This window comes from Larimichthys crocea, chromosome VIII (assembly GCF_000972845.2).
Source record: "Larimichthys crocea isolate SSNF chromosome VIII, L_crocea_2.0, whole genome shotgun sequence".
Taxonomy (NCBI): Eukaryota; Metazoa; Chordata; class Actinopteri; family Sciaenidae; genus Larimichthys; species Larimichthys crocea.
This window is the reverse complement of record NC_040018.1, coordinates 30,193,874-30,211,620: the sequence shown is the minus strand read 5'-3', so window position 1 is coordinate 30,211,620 and position 17,747 is coordinate 30,193,874. Positions and strand designations below refer to the sequence as shown.

At 44.0% G+C, this 17,747-nt stretch overlaps 1 protein-coding gene across 1 annotated transcript; it reads right to left on the bottom strand.

Moving 5' to 3' along the window:
- Positions 1-1,309: 1,309 nt before the first annotated feature.
- LOC104929618 (immunoglobulin superfamily containing leucine-rich repeat protein 2) lies at positions 1,310-7,287 on the bottom strand. Its single transcript, XM_010744187.3, has 2 exons — positions 6,929-7,287; positions 1,310-5,067 (listed from the first exon to the last, which is right to left on the bottom strand). Exon 2 carries the CDS (start codon positions 5,056-5,058, stop codon positions 3,043-3,045), a length of 2,016 nt encoding a protein of 671 aa, XP_010742489.2. The 5' UTR covers positions 5,059-5,067; positions 6,929-7,287; the 3' UTR covers positions 1,310-3,042.
- Between the last annotated feature and the right edge of the window lie 10,460 nt (positions 7,288-17,747).

Sequence of the window (17,747 nt, the reverse complement as noted above, 5' to 3'; positions counted from 1 at the left end):
ATTTTATGTCCTGGGGCCCAAAATTCGGTGCCCCTGCCTGTCCTTTAGTTCCTGTGTTTCCTTGTCTGTCCGTTATGTGTCTTGTTTCTGAGTGTGTCTGCTATAGCGTCCTTTGTGTCTCCTTGCCAGCGTTTCTTCCCAGCGTATTCTGGGTTACCTGTTTTGTATCTCACCTGTTTCTCGGCCGTGCCTTTGCTTTTGCCCTTTTGGACTGTTTGCCTGGTTATTGAGTCTTTTTGAGTCTCCTGTGCTGTTCATCCCTCTCCTTTTGTTATAAAAGTTATCTTTTGTGTGTATACCTTGTCATATTTCTTATGTTTCACGTATTGTGCTGTCTTGTGATCCTCAATCAAATGTTAGACCAATAACACGTGAGGCAGACAGACGAACAGACATTCAGTCTACTATTGTCAAAACTTTATTGAGGCACGTAGGATTAAGAGGGTTAGTGAGGATATTTAGACACTTTGGTAAAAACACATTTTCTTTGTTACAGGGGTAGAAAACAGAAAAAATACAGCAGCAAACACTCAAAGTTCTTCAAGTCGAGACACGGCATACTGCGACTCACAACAACGGGCAGCATGCAGGTCAGGATGGACATTTGACCCAGATACACGGTAATAACGTCACGTACACTCTGAAGTGACAGAGAGCTTATTTAAGACACCAGTTATATTTAACACGTATTTCATAGGAAGTGATGGTGGTAGAACTGGACAAAGAGCTCACAGCTGCAGGACACTTTTTCTAAACATCGAAACTCCCTCGTGAGAGGTTTGACTTTTTAAAGCTCCTAATACGACACGGCACAAATTTACCGCAGTGAGTAGTTTAAAGCAGATTATTTGTATCTTTTATTTACTATACATTCACGTGTTCACATTTTTTCTAATCATTTTGCAATGCAAGCTTTTTGTTTTAACGCGTCTTTTTTTCTTCTTCAGTTCGCTGCCATCCTCGTCCTGACGTCATTTGGTAGAAATCATCAACACTGTTTTCTCTTCTCTCACGAACCGTTTACGACGAACACGTCTGACAAACAAACTCTAAATACATATTAATACTATTAGAGAGACGGCGATTTAGATTAGATCATATCCAGTTCCTGTGCTGCTGAAAACTATTAGACTTAATACATGCTGCTTTTAATTGGTTCAAATCTTAACGAGAACATTTCCAGAATGCAATAATTTCTCTCTCAAGCCGACACTGATTCACACCTTTATCACCTGCAGAATTGACTGTTGCAATGCTCGATAATGTTTCTGGTCTCTCTAAGAAGAACATAGCTCACAGTTCGGCTGCACGTCTGTCGATGAGGACCAGAAAGAGAGCGCACGTTACACCAATTTTAAAGTCTCCGACTGACTACCTGTCTGCTTCAGAATCCATTTTGACATCCTTTTATTGGTTTATAAAGCTCTTAATGTTTTTGGTCCCACCTATTTAGATCTGCTTTTAACCCATGAACCCTCCAGGACCCTCGGTATTTAGTAACTACTCCAAAAGTCGACGGTGAGGCGTCCTTTTATTACGAAGGCCGGAGGGCGTCGAAGCACTTTGTGATACATTTTGTTTGCATGAAACTTTCTAAACAAAAGTCTGATTGACTGATAATGAAATCATGTTAGTTTAGAGCCTCTCGGATCCATTTAAGGTTGAGAGCACGATCAGTCCCTCAGAACATTTTGGTTGTTATCAAAGACGGAGTCCCTGCGGATCCAGATGCACAAGAGGCTCAAATAAACGAGTAAAGTTCATGTGTACTGTGGAACTTATATTTTCCATTTTCTCTGTATGTGAAGTGGAACGTCTCTGAATGATGTTCATGGTTCTGAAAGAACGTGGCCAGATCCAGGACCTCCTAACAGGATTCCTTCATGAAGAAATATAAGGCATTTTGAACATTTTTATATATTTATAAATATCTGCATGCAGCCTATGATTGTCTAATCTGAGATCTGAGATCCACATTAAAGGTTCTTGCCGTTTTTATTTACATGTTTACTCGTGTTTCTTCAGTCTCTGTGATAGTATAATTAGACAGAGCTTCTTGGTCTTGGCTCAATCGTATTGAGCCTTACGGAGAAATTATCGACTTCTCAGTTGATTCATGACCTCATGTCTCAATCTTTAATTTCAAGTCTTCCTCCAAACAGCATGGGGTTCATTTAGTACATTTTGGTCCCATTAGGAGTAAAATAGACGATAAACGCTTTAGGGAGTGGCTACATGGTGATTTACAAATCGTTCTCAGGGAGTCTGTCCAGCTCAAAACACCGGGCTCAGCAAACTCAGATCAAACTGTCAATATTTTAGTTATTAGTACATCTATGACTGGGCAGCCCACCATATTTTCCTGCTTGAAATCATATCGCAGTATGTCACCCACCAGCTCCACGCTTTCATCCAAACGTGGTCACTAATGGCAACGGTCATAATGCGAAACTTACGTGACATCGTAGTCGGTTTACTCTTGGTGCTAAGCTAAGCTGACTTACAAGACAGACATGAGAGTCGTATTGATGTTTCCATCCAACCCTCTGCAAGGAAGCAGATAAGAGTATTTCCCTAAATATTAAACTACTAGGAAGGCCTCATCACATCAATGATATCCTATTAAAACATGAAGCTGAGCAGACTTTGAATTATTTGATGGTTTGGCTCCTTCTTCTACTTCGACTCTACTAGTTTCTCTCTCTCTGGAACAAAAGCTGCTTCTGTCCATGAATGAATGACTAAAAATGGCCTCATTGGAAAAAAGCTGATATTTCAAGATACAAAAAAAAGTATGGGTAACAGCCTGAACCAGCTCTAGTTCAGCTTTCTCTAAAATGTTTGTCTGCCTACTAACACTATCCTGGCAGCTGGTGGCCAGTTTAGTCATTCGATGTTGCAACTTGGGGTGTCACTGAAAGCAAGTAAATGTACTTTGAGTTTTGTCTTTTCAAGGCTAAAGTGAAACTAAACCATTGGCACAAACTTTAAAAAACAAGTGCAAAAGAAAGCTGCAGATGTAACGTCAGAAACAGTCAACGATTACTCATTTGGATATTTGTAGTTGCTTATAATATTCACAGCTTCAGCTCCTAAAGGTAACCGGTCGCTGTACTCAGATCCTACCTCACAGTTGTCGAAGTTTCCCCTGCTTTGAGACAAACTAAAGGACTCCGTCATGACACTTTCTTCTGTGTCTGCTTCTTTGTCGCCATCTCCGCTCTCCGTCTCCCCCTCTTCCTCGTCCATTTGGTTAATCTTCCTCTGGAACTCGCTGTGAGACGGGTGGATGTTATAATTGACGGCGAGGTTCCTCTCCATGTGGTACTGGTCTTTGGCCTTCAGGATCAACTTGTAGGTCTTGCTGCGGTATTTGTACACCAGGTGGAAGCACGTCGCACCGACCAGAGGCACGGTAGACACGGTCAGGAGGCAGATGCTGACTGAGATGATGATGAGGAGGTTCGGTACCCTCCTCCGGGTGGTGAACAGTACCTGGACCTCGCAGTCCTCCCCTCTGTAGGTCAGACACAAGGAGTAATTGGTGCCAGGACGTAAACCGCTGAACTGATACGTGTTGACGCCCTCTTTGATCCTCGACCACTGCACAGCTGAGTGTTTGCGGTCTGCAGTGACGCACAGATACAAGCCATTCGAATGGACTTCCTGCTCTTCACTCGTGGCCCGGTTGGCGCTCTTGTCTCTGGGCATGAGAAGAGGATTGAGTCGCACTGTTGCTTCTGTTTCCGACACCCCTAATGCAATGACACCAAAGTCAAAAGTGTACTGCTTGATATCATCCAGACTCCCGTTAGAGACGTGGTTAGAAACATATCTCGTATTAGCCGTCAAACCACATTTAATGGCAAGTAACGTATCTCTTGTTGCCTCCTCGGAGGACTCGATCTCTGCAGTGGGCGGGAACGTTGGTACGATGTCTGTTACGGATGTTTCACCTGTTGTTTGAGGTGTTTCAGTGTAAGTAGGAGTTGTGGTCATTTGTCTTTTGGGCGTTGAATCTGCCACCTTCACGGACACCAACTCCTCAGCTCGTCCCATTTCATTCGTGGCTGAGCAGCTGTAGTTGCCGCTGTCGTCTTCCCTAATGTGCGTAATGATAAGAGTCCCATTGTTGAAGACTCTGACGGGATTATGGGACAATGAGGAGACCTCGTTTGACTCTGTCAAGTCATCCTCAGTGAACGGCAAAGCCAGCTCTTGCTTCTGTCTTCTGCTGTGAATACTCCACATGACCAGCGGCTTCGGGTTTCCCGTGGACTCACAAGTCAACACCAACGTGCTCCCCTCGTTTAAAGTCGTGTTTTGTGGCTCGGTTTTTATCGTGACGCTTGTTCTTGTGCAATCCGACTCAGGCAAATTTACGATCCGTTTGCCTTTAAGTTTCTCTGGAGAGTCACAAATGATCGATTTCTTCTCCTCGACCATGATGGTGGTTGTGGAAATCCAGTTTTTGAGCCAGTCCAGGGAGCAGGTGCATGCAAAAGAATTTTTATGAATCTGCAAATGGGACAAATACTCCAAACCATCAAACGTCCCCTCAGCTATGGTTTTGAATTTGTTATTGTCGAGTCGGATGGACTTGACTTCTTTGAGGTTGGAGAAGGCGTCCCTCGGCAGACGGATCATCTCGTTGTGGTTCATCTTCAGCAGCTGCAGACCTCTGAGGTTCTGCAGATCCCCCCAAGGAAACTCTACAATTTTATTGTAGCTGATGTCAAAGTTGCGCAGATTAACCAAAGGCGCGAGGCTCCCTTGTTCGATGGAGACGATCTCATTGTGGGCCATCCAAAGCGACGTCAACAGGGTGACATTGTCGAAGCTCCCCAACGGTATCGAACTGATCTTGTTTGCGGACAGAAGCAGGGTTGTAACGTTATGAGACAAACCCGCAGGGATTTCGGCTAAACCTTTGAAGGTGCAATCGGCTGAATGGTGGAATAATTTATCTGAGCAGGTGCAGAGCTCAGGGCATCCGAGTCCAGCGGTGAAGGCTGTGGTGACCCACAAAGTGAAGAAGAGGATGTCTGCAGCCGCCATTTTCTGCTCCTGTAAAACAGTAGATTACATTTATGATTGAATGAGAGTAGAGCAAAAGTAGAAAAATACTGAATCTTCGTTGGGTCTTGGCATTGAGAATATTAAGAGAAGATAGTTGGACTTTAGGCATTGTTAAATGAGGAAGCTTTCCTGTACCTCAGTCTGTCTAAAGATAGAAAGTGTTACACGCTGTACAGGTCGTGATTTCGGGTATATATAAAAGAAACTTTTGTTTTTTGCTCCCATTTTTCATGAGTTGCAACAAAAGATGTAAGACTTCTCTCAAGCACACAAAGGTTTTTATTTCTCCCGTAACAGGATCAGGATCAGGAGAAGCCAATCAGAGGCGTGTGGAGTGAATGACTTCACACTCCTGGATAAAAAATGCCTAATCAATGTGTGTTCTTATGTTGTGACCAGTTCAAGACATACCCGTGTTATAAGCATGCAGTTTAGTCAGCATCTTACACCTGTCAGGTGGATGGATTATGTTGGGAAAGAAGAGAAAAAGAAAATTTGAGGATTTGTGTGCAGAGAAGAAGTCTGTGTCAATCATTCTTCTGTTGTTAAAATGACATTTGACCTGTTTGTGCCACATCTGCGAGACATGAACGCAGATTACAACACACAGTTTGAGGGTAACTGAGACTTTTGTGCGCAGAGAAGAAGTCTTGGAGCGAAAGCAAACAGTGTTGTGATTCTTCTGCTGTTAAAATGACATTTCAGCTTTCTGATTTTGATTTTCTAACTGTCAGGTAGTGACAGGACAGCTGCATTAACTGTGAGTAACACGTTATTTCTGTCTGACAAGAGACTCCACAGGGCACTGCTGTTTACTCAACATCCTGACACGCCATACTTGTCAGGTGGATGCTCACGAACACGAATTTTCACAGGATTTGTGCACAGAAGAAGTCTTGGAGGAAAAATGGGAGCAAAAACAAACGTGTATAGTCATTCTCATACTGTTAAACGTGCCATGCATGCTCATCAACACAGATTTTTTAACTCATTTGTGAACTACATTTCAGAAAAGTAAGTCTGTGCACAGAAAAGGGAACAAAAACAAACGCTGTATTCAATCTTCTGTTGGTAAAATGACATTTGACCTATTTTAGTTGTTATTAACTGTGAATTCACACGTTATTTCTGCCTGACAAGCGAATCCAGAAGGCCCGGCTGTTTAATCGACATCTTGACATGCCACATCTGTCACAAACACGGATTTTAAGATAAGATAGACTTTAATTATGCCACACTGGGGGGAAATTCACTTGTCACAGCAGAATGTGTAAGGAATTATTCACAATTTTAACAAATATGTGCACGAGATTGAAGAAAAATAAACCTTTGTGCAGCTGTTCAGTCATTCTCCTGTTGTTTGATTCTTATCCTCTGACTCCCAACAAGCCACAACTATCAGATGCAAGCTCATAAACACAGATCTGAACAAATCTGAATTAATTTAGAAGAAATAAAGCACAAAAACAAAATGTTTAGTCATTTCCCCTGTTGTTAAAATGACACTGTGCCCCCCTGGTGTCTGTCTTAAACACAGCTCAGTGTATGCTTTATATCGTGAAGCTTTATGTCGAGTCATGGACAGAAGCTTCTGGTTTCAGACTACGCAGCAGCAGCTGCAGCATCCTCCGGAGGAGCCTCCTCTGTCCTCGGTCCTGAAAGCCGCATGCCTGCTGTTAGTCTCCGGCTGCTGCAGGGGCGTCCACACCGCTGGAATCCACTCTGCTTAATCTCAATCCTCTGAAACAACACACCGACTTGCAACGTAATCAGACACTGCAACAGCAAAGTTCACCCCTGCAGAAAAAAGGAGCTCCTGAAACATTGATGAGGAAAGAAGATCCCTCACCTCAGACCGGGTCCCTGCCTCCTTCTGCTTGTTATCCCTGCAGAGAAATCCGAAGACGTCAGTCGGTGTGCGGAGTCAGAGCATCTCCGGATTCATGCTGAAGTTTGAAGATGAAGCTCAGTCTGCTGGAATAAACATGCGTGTGTGATGCGGGGCTGCTCCTCCTGTGTATATGTCATGCAGACTTAACTCCCTCCCTCCCTCCTCCTCACCCCATCCTCCCCTCTTCGCAGCTCTGGACAGAAGAGCATCGACGTTTCCAAAAACAGACATTTAAAGGGGAAACGACCTCCAACATGACCGTCACCAAGGACACACTCTGCCTTTATATGATTAAAGCTGCAACCATAAAAAATCCTGATGATGCTACACTGACCTGTGATCAGCTCCGCCTCAACTCTCTGTGATTTACAGAGTTTATGAAGTAAACTGCTGACAGCTGTAGCTGCTGTTAGCTCATGCATAACTATGACTATAAGCTCAGAGCACCGGGGGAGTGTTAGTATTTGTACCACTGGACCAACAGTAAGAGGAATGGTGACGGGGAGCAGAGGTGGTGTCGTGCCAGAACAGGAGCTGGGCTCAGCAGCCTCTATGGACATAAAGGCAGAGGAGAAGAGAGCGAAGAGGACGTTGACGGAGGAAGCTAAGAAGAGAGAACAAGAGTCAATCTGGAACTGACTCCGCCTCAACTCTCTGTGATTTACAGAGTTTATGATGGACAGTGAAGTAAACTGCTGACAGCTGTAGCTGCTGTTAGCTCATGTATAACTATGACTGTAAGCTCAGAGCACCAGGGGAGTGTTTGTATTTGTACCACAGGCGTTTTGGAGCAACAGTAAGAGGAATGGTGACAGGGAGCAGAGGTGGTGTCGTGCCAGAACAGGAGCTGGGCTCAGCAGCTTCTATGGACATAATGGCAGAGGAGAAGAGAGCGAAGAGGACGTTGACGGAGGAAGCTAAGAAAAGAAAAAGAAAGAGTGAGTGAGCAAGAAGCCGCCGGACAACTCTCTGTGTTTTACAGAGTTTCCTGATGGACAGTGAAGTAAACTGCTGCCAACTGTAGCTGCTGTTAGCTCATTTTGTTAGCCGGTGCTGTGAGGACTGTGAAGAGGAGGTTTTCAGGCCAGGGGGACGGAGCTTGTGTCATGACAGAACCGAAGCTGGACAAGTCAAGGCAATGTAACTGGCCTCAGCAGCCTCTATGGACATAATGGCAGAGGAGAAGGGAGTGAAGAGGACGCTGACGGAGGAAGCTAAGAAGAGAGAACAAGAGTCAATCTGGGACTGACTCCGCCTCAACTCTCTGTGATTTACAGAGTTTCCTGATGGACAGTGAAGTAAACTGCTGACAGCTGTAGCTGCTGTTAGCTCAGTTTGGTAGCTGGAGCTGCCCGGACTGTGAGTTCAGAGCACCGGGGGAGTGTTAGTATTTGTACCACAGGCGTTTTGGACCACCAGGAAGAAGAAGAGGAGGTTTACAGAACTGGAGCCGGACAATACACAAGTTAGCATCATGGATCATTTGGTAAGCTATGAATAATTTATCCACTCATAAAGTTTTTCTAGCAACAACGTTAGCAAGTAAAGTAGTAGTTTGCATGAATTAGCTGAAAACAGGATTTTGATAGCTAATGTTAGCCAGCTAAAACCACCATATGACAGTATCTCTCATGCTTTGCAGTAATGTTAGCTTTGACTTTGGACTCGGTGTTGTAGTGGGTGTTGGTCATTTGTTGATGATAACGGACTCCATGTCTAAGCTAACTGGATTTGGACCAGAGATGGACAAACGGTCAGCAGCAGCCTCTATGGACATGATGGCACAGGAGAAGAAAGTGAAGAGGACGCTGACGGAGGAAGCCAAGAAGAGAAAAGGAGAGAGTGAGCGAGCAAGAAGCCGCCCGACAAGAGTAAATGTGGGACTGACTAATGTTAGCCCAGTTTGTTAGCTGCCGTTAGCTCATGTTAGCTCAGTTTGTTAGCCAGGCTGTGCGGACTGTGAGTTCAAGAACTGCGGGGGAAGTGTTAGTGTTTGTACCACAGGTGTTTTGGACCACTGGCAAGAAGAAGAAAAAGAAGAAGAGGAGGAGGAGGTTTACAGGGACCAGCTTATAGCTGGTGTCATGCCAGAACAGGAGCTGGATGAGGGGGTTCAGTGTAATAGGACATAATCACTTAAGCGAGACTGACGCTTACAGAGGAAGCTAATTTATCAAATTCAATTGTGGACATGAATGAGAGCGGTTAATACTAATGCCACCTGTAATAATTAAACTAATCTGTTTTGTAAAATCGTTTACAAATTTTAAAAAAGTTCTTTATTTTCTACAGGCTGACGAAGGAAACAAACAGACTGAGAGCTCTGCAGGGCAACGCAAGGTAACGAGGCAGAGAAACCAACCTGTGTGTGTGTGTGTGTGTGTGTGTGTGTGTGTGTGTGTGATACATGCAGTAGATGATTCGATATGGGACGAGAGTGCAGAACGAATCCACTCAAGAAATCTTGATTTGTTTAGTTTAGATCTAATCTAATCTTCTCTGCATCATTACAACATGGAGAGCTGAGTTTGTCCTGCTCCTCTACGTCTCCTTTAATCATTTAAAGACACAGATGTGGATTTCTCTGGAGATCGCATCAGTCTGCATCCGTCCGAGTTTGTTTGAAGAAACACTGTGTAACTTTGCTACCATAAAATGACGGATTGTAAATGAAGATTTCAGCCGAGAAATGAATAAAACTGTGTTTTATGTTTGTTTATGACTTCCTGCATGCACAGCAGCTCTCTGTCCACTAGGTGTCAGCAAATGATCAGAATCACTACACTAAGAATGCTTTGATAAATTCTCAATATCAACTCAAGTAAATCAAACAATGAACGCACTTCTGCAGTTTGTGCTGAAGCTGCAGGACAACGTGCAACACGAGGAGTGAACGTGGACAATGAAATGAATGTGGAAGTGAGACATCTGGTGTCTGAAATAGGAAGAGGAGACATGTTTTCAGTCAGACCTGAGACACGGACAGTCTGCAGTGAGTTTACTGAAATATTTTATTATAGGGGCAAGTAAAATCAACACAGGAGGGCCAACTCAGACTAGACTTCAGTTTCTTTTTACACCTTAGTCACAGAATTTTAGACAAGGTGGTTTGACCGAGGCAATGCTTATCCCCCCCCTACAACAGTTTACACTTGGCCTTGTGTGACTCCAACGACCATCCACGCCAGACCTCAGGTGACCTTAACGAATCAGGTGCACTAAGAAACCAGGTGTGAACAATTAACCCACCAAGGCATAAATACCTGGGGTTCCCCACCACTCAGTCAGAACTCAAGAAGCCTCTTTAGATGAGACAGCTTCATGAATCCAGATGCCTTAGAATTAACTCTTCGACTGGGTCGAGGTTTTGATGCTTCAGTGGGGTCAGCGCAGTCCACAGTGATTTATTCTTACATTGATTTAGACATCATGTTAAGTTTACCCGCACTGCAGTGCAGAGCTGAGTTTGAACTGATTCTTTTGTCAGGCCTCGAAGTTATCGTTGCACACGTTACAGATTTTATTGAGTGATGATCTGCTGCAGCCACTTATCCGCAGTGTCTGATGACAGATACAGAATGTTGTAGTATTTTATTTGCTTTGTTATTTATGTGGAACTGTGTCTTTCTGACACAAAACTCCTCTCAGACAGTCTTCTTCTCACATTGGAGAAAAGGTCCATAAATCCAGGCTGTCATTGTATATAAGAAATTGTTCTTAATGTCTCGCTGGGTAAAATAAAAATTAAATCAACTTGCCAAACACCTGACCCATCTCACCTTATGATTACAAGGTACTGAGATACATAACATCAAATGATATAATATACATCTCCTTCTGGCATCATATGTGCAAAACTAAAGCATGAGAATACTTGTGAATATATTAAAAACAGTAATGCCATTTTTAATATTAAAAATCCACTGATGGATTAATTTCAAGTCACTGCAAGTTGGAAAGAACATGAAATAAATGCTGCAATTTATATTTATTCATATATTTTCTGTAGTGGACCTGATTTCTCCAGCAGATGGCACTACAAGCATTAAAGAAACATGAATGTTTCAGGTCAACGAAAGAGAGATCATCTGATCAATAAACAGTGTAAGAAAACCACCTGTCAGCGACATTTAAAGGGCAAATCTATATTCAACATGTTAACATCACGAACAATAAACTCTGAGTGGAGCTCAGCTGTTATTCTACAAGACAAAGAAACATACTTTATAGTTAAATGTATACAATGTTTTTCGAGAGAGAGAAGTATAATTTTTATTTTTATTTTAAGCAGACACACACTGAAAATAACAAAAGACAAAATTCATATTTAAGATCATAGTAGGGGGAAGATGAAGAAAGATTAAGACGGTTAAGGACAAATTAAGAAACGCTGATAAAATAAAAAATATAAGACAAGAAAGATCATAAAAACAATCGGCTAAATAAATTAATCAAAAGAATAAAAATAAAATTAAATCAAATAGTCAAATCTGAGCTCACGTCTGTGGCTGTAGCTCTTTGCCCCACCAGGGGTCAGTCTCATCAAACTCATGCACAAACTTTGTACCTGAACTTTATTTTGAAATTCTGGCCCAAATCTTTTAACAGGCGTCCAATACCAAATAAATCAGGCTGCCTTTGTTAAACAGAATATTCCTGTTTGATGCAGTGGCATGGCATCTTAAGTTAAGTAGCATTATATGCTTAGACATGCATTCATTGATCTGGGATCAGTCCAAGAAGCTGTGCACACAGCACTGATATATGTTTACCTTGTAAAGGTGACAGCGTTCACAAACATTTGCTGTGCATCCATCAGATATGGAGCCACTTTAACATTCATTTGGAGTTTAAGTTCAATATTCACTATCCTCCACCTCCACCAACTCCTGAGAAACATACCTGACTGTCTAGCTGCTAAATGCTCCACTATGTTCTCCAGTTAGTTACTCTACAGTGGTTAGGCCTACATCAGCGATTAGACTGAACCCAAACAGTGAAAACCAAAACACTGACCTGAAGACGCATTACAGCTCCTGATCTGACGATTCTGTCTACACGTGACACATTTCACCTCGATACCTCCTTTATTGACACTGGATGTAGCGCAACATGAACATAATACTGTGATTAATATACCGTACACACTGATTTAAATCAGGGGAAACTTCAGGCCAGGTGATGAGATGACCAATCAATCAGATCAACGGACAGTGAAAACATCTTCAGTGCCGTCCGTTCTTTAATTAAAGAAATACTCACCCGTCCTTATATAACTGATGACTTCTTCAGGCCGTTGTTGCTTTCTCTCACACCTGTGCATGTCAATAGTTCCTCACAGGATGCTGATTGGTCCATAACCACATTGCTCAGAAGCCTGGCAAGATAGATTCTTGTGATTTTGGCCTGTGACGGCACACACCTGTCATTGTGCTATAATCCTGCATAACTTTAAGCCTTAATATAATGTGAACAGGTGAGTTGTATATAAATTCACCCTCAGTACAGTTGTCATGAACGGGGAAATTAGCTACAGAGACCAAAACTGTTTTTTGTACCAGGCTGTAAACATGTTTATTTCTGCTGTGAAACATGGGGACTTATGGAGACTGACTCACTTCTGGAGCCAGCCTCAAGTGGACGACAAGAGGAACCGCAGTTTTTTGGCACTTCTGCATTGGCTTCATTTCACAGTCGGGGGATCCCCTGAGTCATCTGGACGTCTGTGCAAAACACATTTTGAGATATTGCAGGTCTAAACCCTCACGGTGGCGCTACAGGGGAGGTCAAGGAATCATCACAGTTGGTGAAATTTCACGCTGATCCGTCCAATAATAACCGCTCAGTCAGTCCGCGAGCCAAGACAGAATTTAATCAAGTCATTTTCCATAATTCACGTGAGCCTGAAAATCAAGAAGAGATCCCGTGTGTCAATGCAAATTGTAGCGAGGCTTCACCCACCAACCTCCACCTCCACCTCCACCTCCTCCCCTCGCTGTGTGCTCCATCCATTTACCCGGTAACTTACACCCCTCGGTAGCAATATGATTTCTGCAGTAATGTGTTTCTATTGCTCTTGCTGTGAAGCCCTGCGGTATCTCTGCAGCGCCGCATGGAGAGCTCGGAGGGCTTTGGAGAGCCTCATTTACCTCCATAATCTTTTACAGTCATCCACATGCTACTCTACGCCGTGCGGTGTAATGCACTCATGCACACACACACAATAAAAAGATAGAATAAGTCCAAATGCAAAAAAAAAGAGAGTCCTTCTCTACGGCTGAGTTGAGGGAGAATTAACATATTGAAGACGCTGCATTATGCAAATGTGTTATGGTTCCTCTCTGACAGTGCTGGTAAATTGGATGATGTTTTATGATGATGTAAGAGTGAGTTAAGGCACGATGGATCAGTGCGTTTAATACCACTTTGATATGTGTCTTCCTCCTCCAGCGAGGATTCGCCAGCTCGCCCTCCCTCCTCACCACGAGCTGGTTAAGATGATTCCCGGCGTTCAGGCTCGGGGAGTCAATAAGACAATAACACGGCGTCGTATTAGTCTCCGGATGAACCGGGGGGACGAGGCTGACTCGAGGAGTTGAGAGTGTTAAACCTCACTGAAAGGGGGGATAAAAGGATTGGAGATGTGTTTTGGCTGCTGAGTGGCTCGGCCGGCAGTCGTTTTATTTGGTTAAAAATAAAGAGATGAGGCTTTTTTTTTTTTTCTTTGGTGAGGTCTGCAGTCATGAGAAGTATTACGGATAAAGGGATCATCAGCAAGGTCAGACGCTTGGAAATAAACAAGAATTAATCCTGTTATGGTGGCTAACGTTGAGTGAAATAAGGCAGTATGGTAGTAACACACACACACACACACACATATATATGTATACACAGCAACACACACACGCAGGATGGCGTTGGCCTTGGCTTTGTTCTAAAGCTCTTAGCCGTTTGTCTAGTGTTACACAGGCTCCATTTACTCCTGATTGCCTGTGACTGGTGACCTCTGAACCCAATCCACACAGGTGCTGCAGGACGAACCATCAATACTGGCAGCAGGTTGTTCTTGCCTCTGGGCTGCTGGATAAACGATGCCCTTGGTGGACACACACACACACACACACCCACACACACACACACACACACATATTTAAAGCGCAGACACACTCTCACACAAAGACAAAAGGGAAATCCTGTAGCGGTGGTTTTGTATGTTTTGGTCCACCGAGTGCAATATTTTTAGACTTATCTAATGTCGATTGGTGAGTTGGTATTATTTTCTTCCTGATGGACAGTGAAGTAAACTGCTGCCAACTGTAGCTGCTGTTAGCCAATGTTAGCTCAGTTTGATAGCCGGTGCTGTCCGGACTTTGAGGACTGTGAAGAGGAGGTTTTCAGGCCAGGGCGACGGAGCTGGCGTCGTGTCAGAACTGGAGCTGGACAAGTCAAGGCAATGTAACCGGGCTCAGCAGCCTCTATGGACATAATGGCAGAGGAGAAGAGAGCGAAGAGGACGCTGACGGAGGAAGCTAAGAAGAGGAAAAAGAGCCACCAGACAAGAGTCAATCTGGGACTGACTCCGCCTTAACTCTCTGTGATTTACAGAGTTTCCTGATGGACAGTGAAGTAAACTGCTGACAGCTGTAGCTGCTGTTAGCTCATGTATAACTATGACTATGAGCTCAGAGCAACAGTGGACCAACAGTAAGAGGAATGGTGACGGGGAGCAGAGGTGGTGTTGTACCAGAACTGGAGCTGGGCTCAGCAGGCTCTATGGACATAATGGCAGAGGAGAAGAGAGCGAAGAGGACGCTGACGGAGGGAGCTAAGAAAAGAAAAAGAGAGAGTGAGCGAGCAAGAAGACTCCGGACAACTCTCTGTGATTTACAGAGTTTATGATGGACAGTGAAGTAAACTGCTGATAGTTGTAGCTGCTGTTAGCTCAGTCTGTTAGCGGGAGCGGGAGTGTTCCAGACGTTTGGAAGCCGGCGTGCCAGAACCGGAGCTGGGCAATACATGAGTTAGTATCATAGGTGGCGCTACCTTACGCTAACGTAAGCCCTCAGCTTCCTAGTGTAAAAGAGAAACAACACTTTAAGGACCTTGGCTGTGTCCGAAATCACTCCCTAACCACTATGTAGTGCACTATATAGTGACCACGCCATTTTGTAGTGGTGTCCGAATGTTTAGTGTCCACTATATAGTGCACTGCATGTATCCCACAATTCACCGCGAAATGTAGTGAACATCCGATGGTCACTAACCGAAGCAAGATATCCCATCATGCATTGCCAGAAGATCAGGCCAAACAAGCTGTGCACACAGCACTGAATATGTGTCAACTTGTAAAGGGACAGCGTTCACAAACATTTGCGTGCATCCATCAGATATGGAGCCACTTTAACATTCATTGGAGTTTAAGTTCATATTCCCTCCATCCTCCACCCACCAACTCCTGAGAAACATACCTGACTGTCCTAGCTGCAATGCTCCACTGTGTTCTCCAGTTAGTTACTCCACAATCAGCGATTAGACTGAACCCAAGCAGTGAAAACAAAACACTGACCTGAAGACGCATTACAGCTCCTGGATGTAGCGCAACATGAACATAATATATACTGTAATTAATATACCGTACACACTGATTAAATCAGGGGAAACTTACAGCCAGTTGATGAGAGACCAATATCAGATCACCGGACAGTGAAAACATCTTCAGTGCCGTCCGTTCTTCTTTAATTAAAGAAATACTCACCAGTTTCTGATATAACTGATGACTTCTTCAGGTTGACCCGCCGTTGTTGCTTTCTCTCACACCTGTGCATGCAATAGTTCCTCACAGGATGCTGATTGGTCCATAACCACATTGCTCAGAAGCCTGGCAAGATAGATTTCTTGTATTTTGGCCTTGACGGCACCACCTGTCTTTGTGTTATAACCCTGCAAAACTTAAGCCTTAATATAATGTGAACAGGTGAGTTGTATATAAATTCACCCTCAGTACGTTGTCATGAACGGGGAAATTAGCTACAGAGACACAAAACTGTTTTTTGTACCAGGCTGTAAACATGTTTATTTTGCTGTGAAGTTGGACATGTTGGACATGGGAATTATGGAGACTGACTCACTTCTGGAGCCAGCCTCAAGTGGACGACAAGAGGAACTGCAGTTTTTTGGCTTCAATTCACAGCCACAAAATCAGGGCATCCCCTGAGTCATCTGGACGCTGTGCAAAACACATTTTGAGATATTGCAGGTCTAAACCCTCACGGTGGCGCTACAGGGAAGGTCAAGGAATCACACAGTTGGTGAAATTTCACGGATCCGTCCAATAATAACCGTTCAGTCAGTCCGCGAGCCAAGACAGAATTTAATCAAGTCATTTTCCATAATTCACGTGAGCCTGAAAATCAAAAAGAGATCCCGTGTGTCAATGCAAATTGTAGCGAGGCTCACCCACCAACCCCCACCTCCACCTCCACCTCCTCCCCCTGTGTGCTCCATCCATTTACCCGGTAACTTACACCCCTCGGTAGCAATATGATTTCTCGCAGTAATGTGTTTCATGCTCTTGCGGTGAAGCCCGTGGTAATCTCTGCAGCGCCGCATGGAGAGCTCGGAGGGCTTTGGAGAGCCTCATTTACCTCCATAATCTTTTACAGTCATCCACATGCTACTCACGCCGTGCGGTGTAATGCACTCATGCACACACACACAATAAAAAGATAGAATAAGTCCACGCAAAAAAAAAAAGAGAGTCCTCTCTACGGCTGAGTTGAGGGAGAATTAACATATTGAAGACGCTGCATTAGGCAAATGTGTTATGGTTCCTCTCTGACAGTGCGTGTAAATTGATGAGTTTTATGATGATGTAAGAGTGAGTTAAGGCACGATGGATCAGTGCGTTTAATACCACTTTGATAGTGTGTCTTCCTCTCCAGCGAGGATTCGCCAGCTCGCCCTCCCTCCTCACCACGAGCTGGTTATGATTTCCGGCTGTTCAGGCTCGGGAGTCAATAAACAATAACACGGCGTCGTATTAGTCTCCGGATGAACCGGGGGGGACGAGGCGACTCGAGAGTTGAGAGTGTTAAACCTCACGAAGGGGGGATAAGGATTGGAGAGGTGTTTTGGCTGCTGAGTGGCTCGGCCGGCAGTCGTTTTATTTGGTTAAAAAATAAAGAGATGAGCTTTTTTTTTTTTTCCTTTGGTGAGGTCTGCAGTCATGAGAAGTTTACGGATAAAGGGATCATCAGCAAGGTCAGACGCTTGGGAAATAAACAAGAATTAATCCTGTTATGGTGGCTAACGTTGAGTGAAATAAGGCAGTATGGTAGTAACACAACACACACAACACACTTAATGTTAAACACAGCAACACACACACGCAGGATGGCGTTGGCCTTGTCTTGTTTCAAAAGCTCTAGCCGTTTGTCTAGTGTTACACAGGCTCCATTTACTCCTGATGCCTGTGACTGGTGACCTCTGAACCCAATCCACAACAGTGCTGCAGGACGAACCATCAATACTGGCAGCAGGTTTTCGGCCTCTGGGCTGCTGGATAAACGATGCCCTTGGTGGACACACACACACCACACACACACACACACACACACACCACACATATTTAAAGCACAGACACACTCTCACACAAAGACAAAAGGGAAATCCTTAGCGGTGGTTTTGTATGTTTTGGTCCACCGAGTGCAATATTTTTAGACTTATCTAATGTCGATTGGCGAGTTTGGTATTTCTTTCTTCCTGATGGACAGTGAAA

Coding starts and splice junctions, on each gene's coding strand:
- LOC104929618 (XM_010744187.3), bottom strand. CDS start 5,058: ATGGCGGCTGCAGACATCCTCTTCTTCACTTTGTGGGTCACCACAGCC.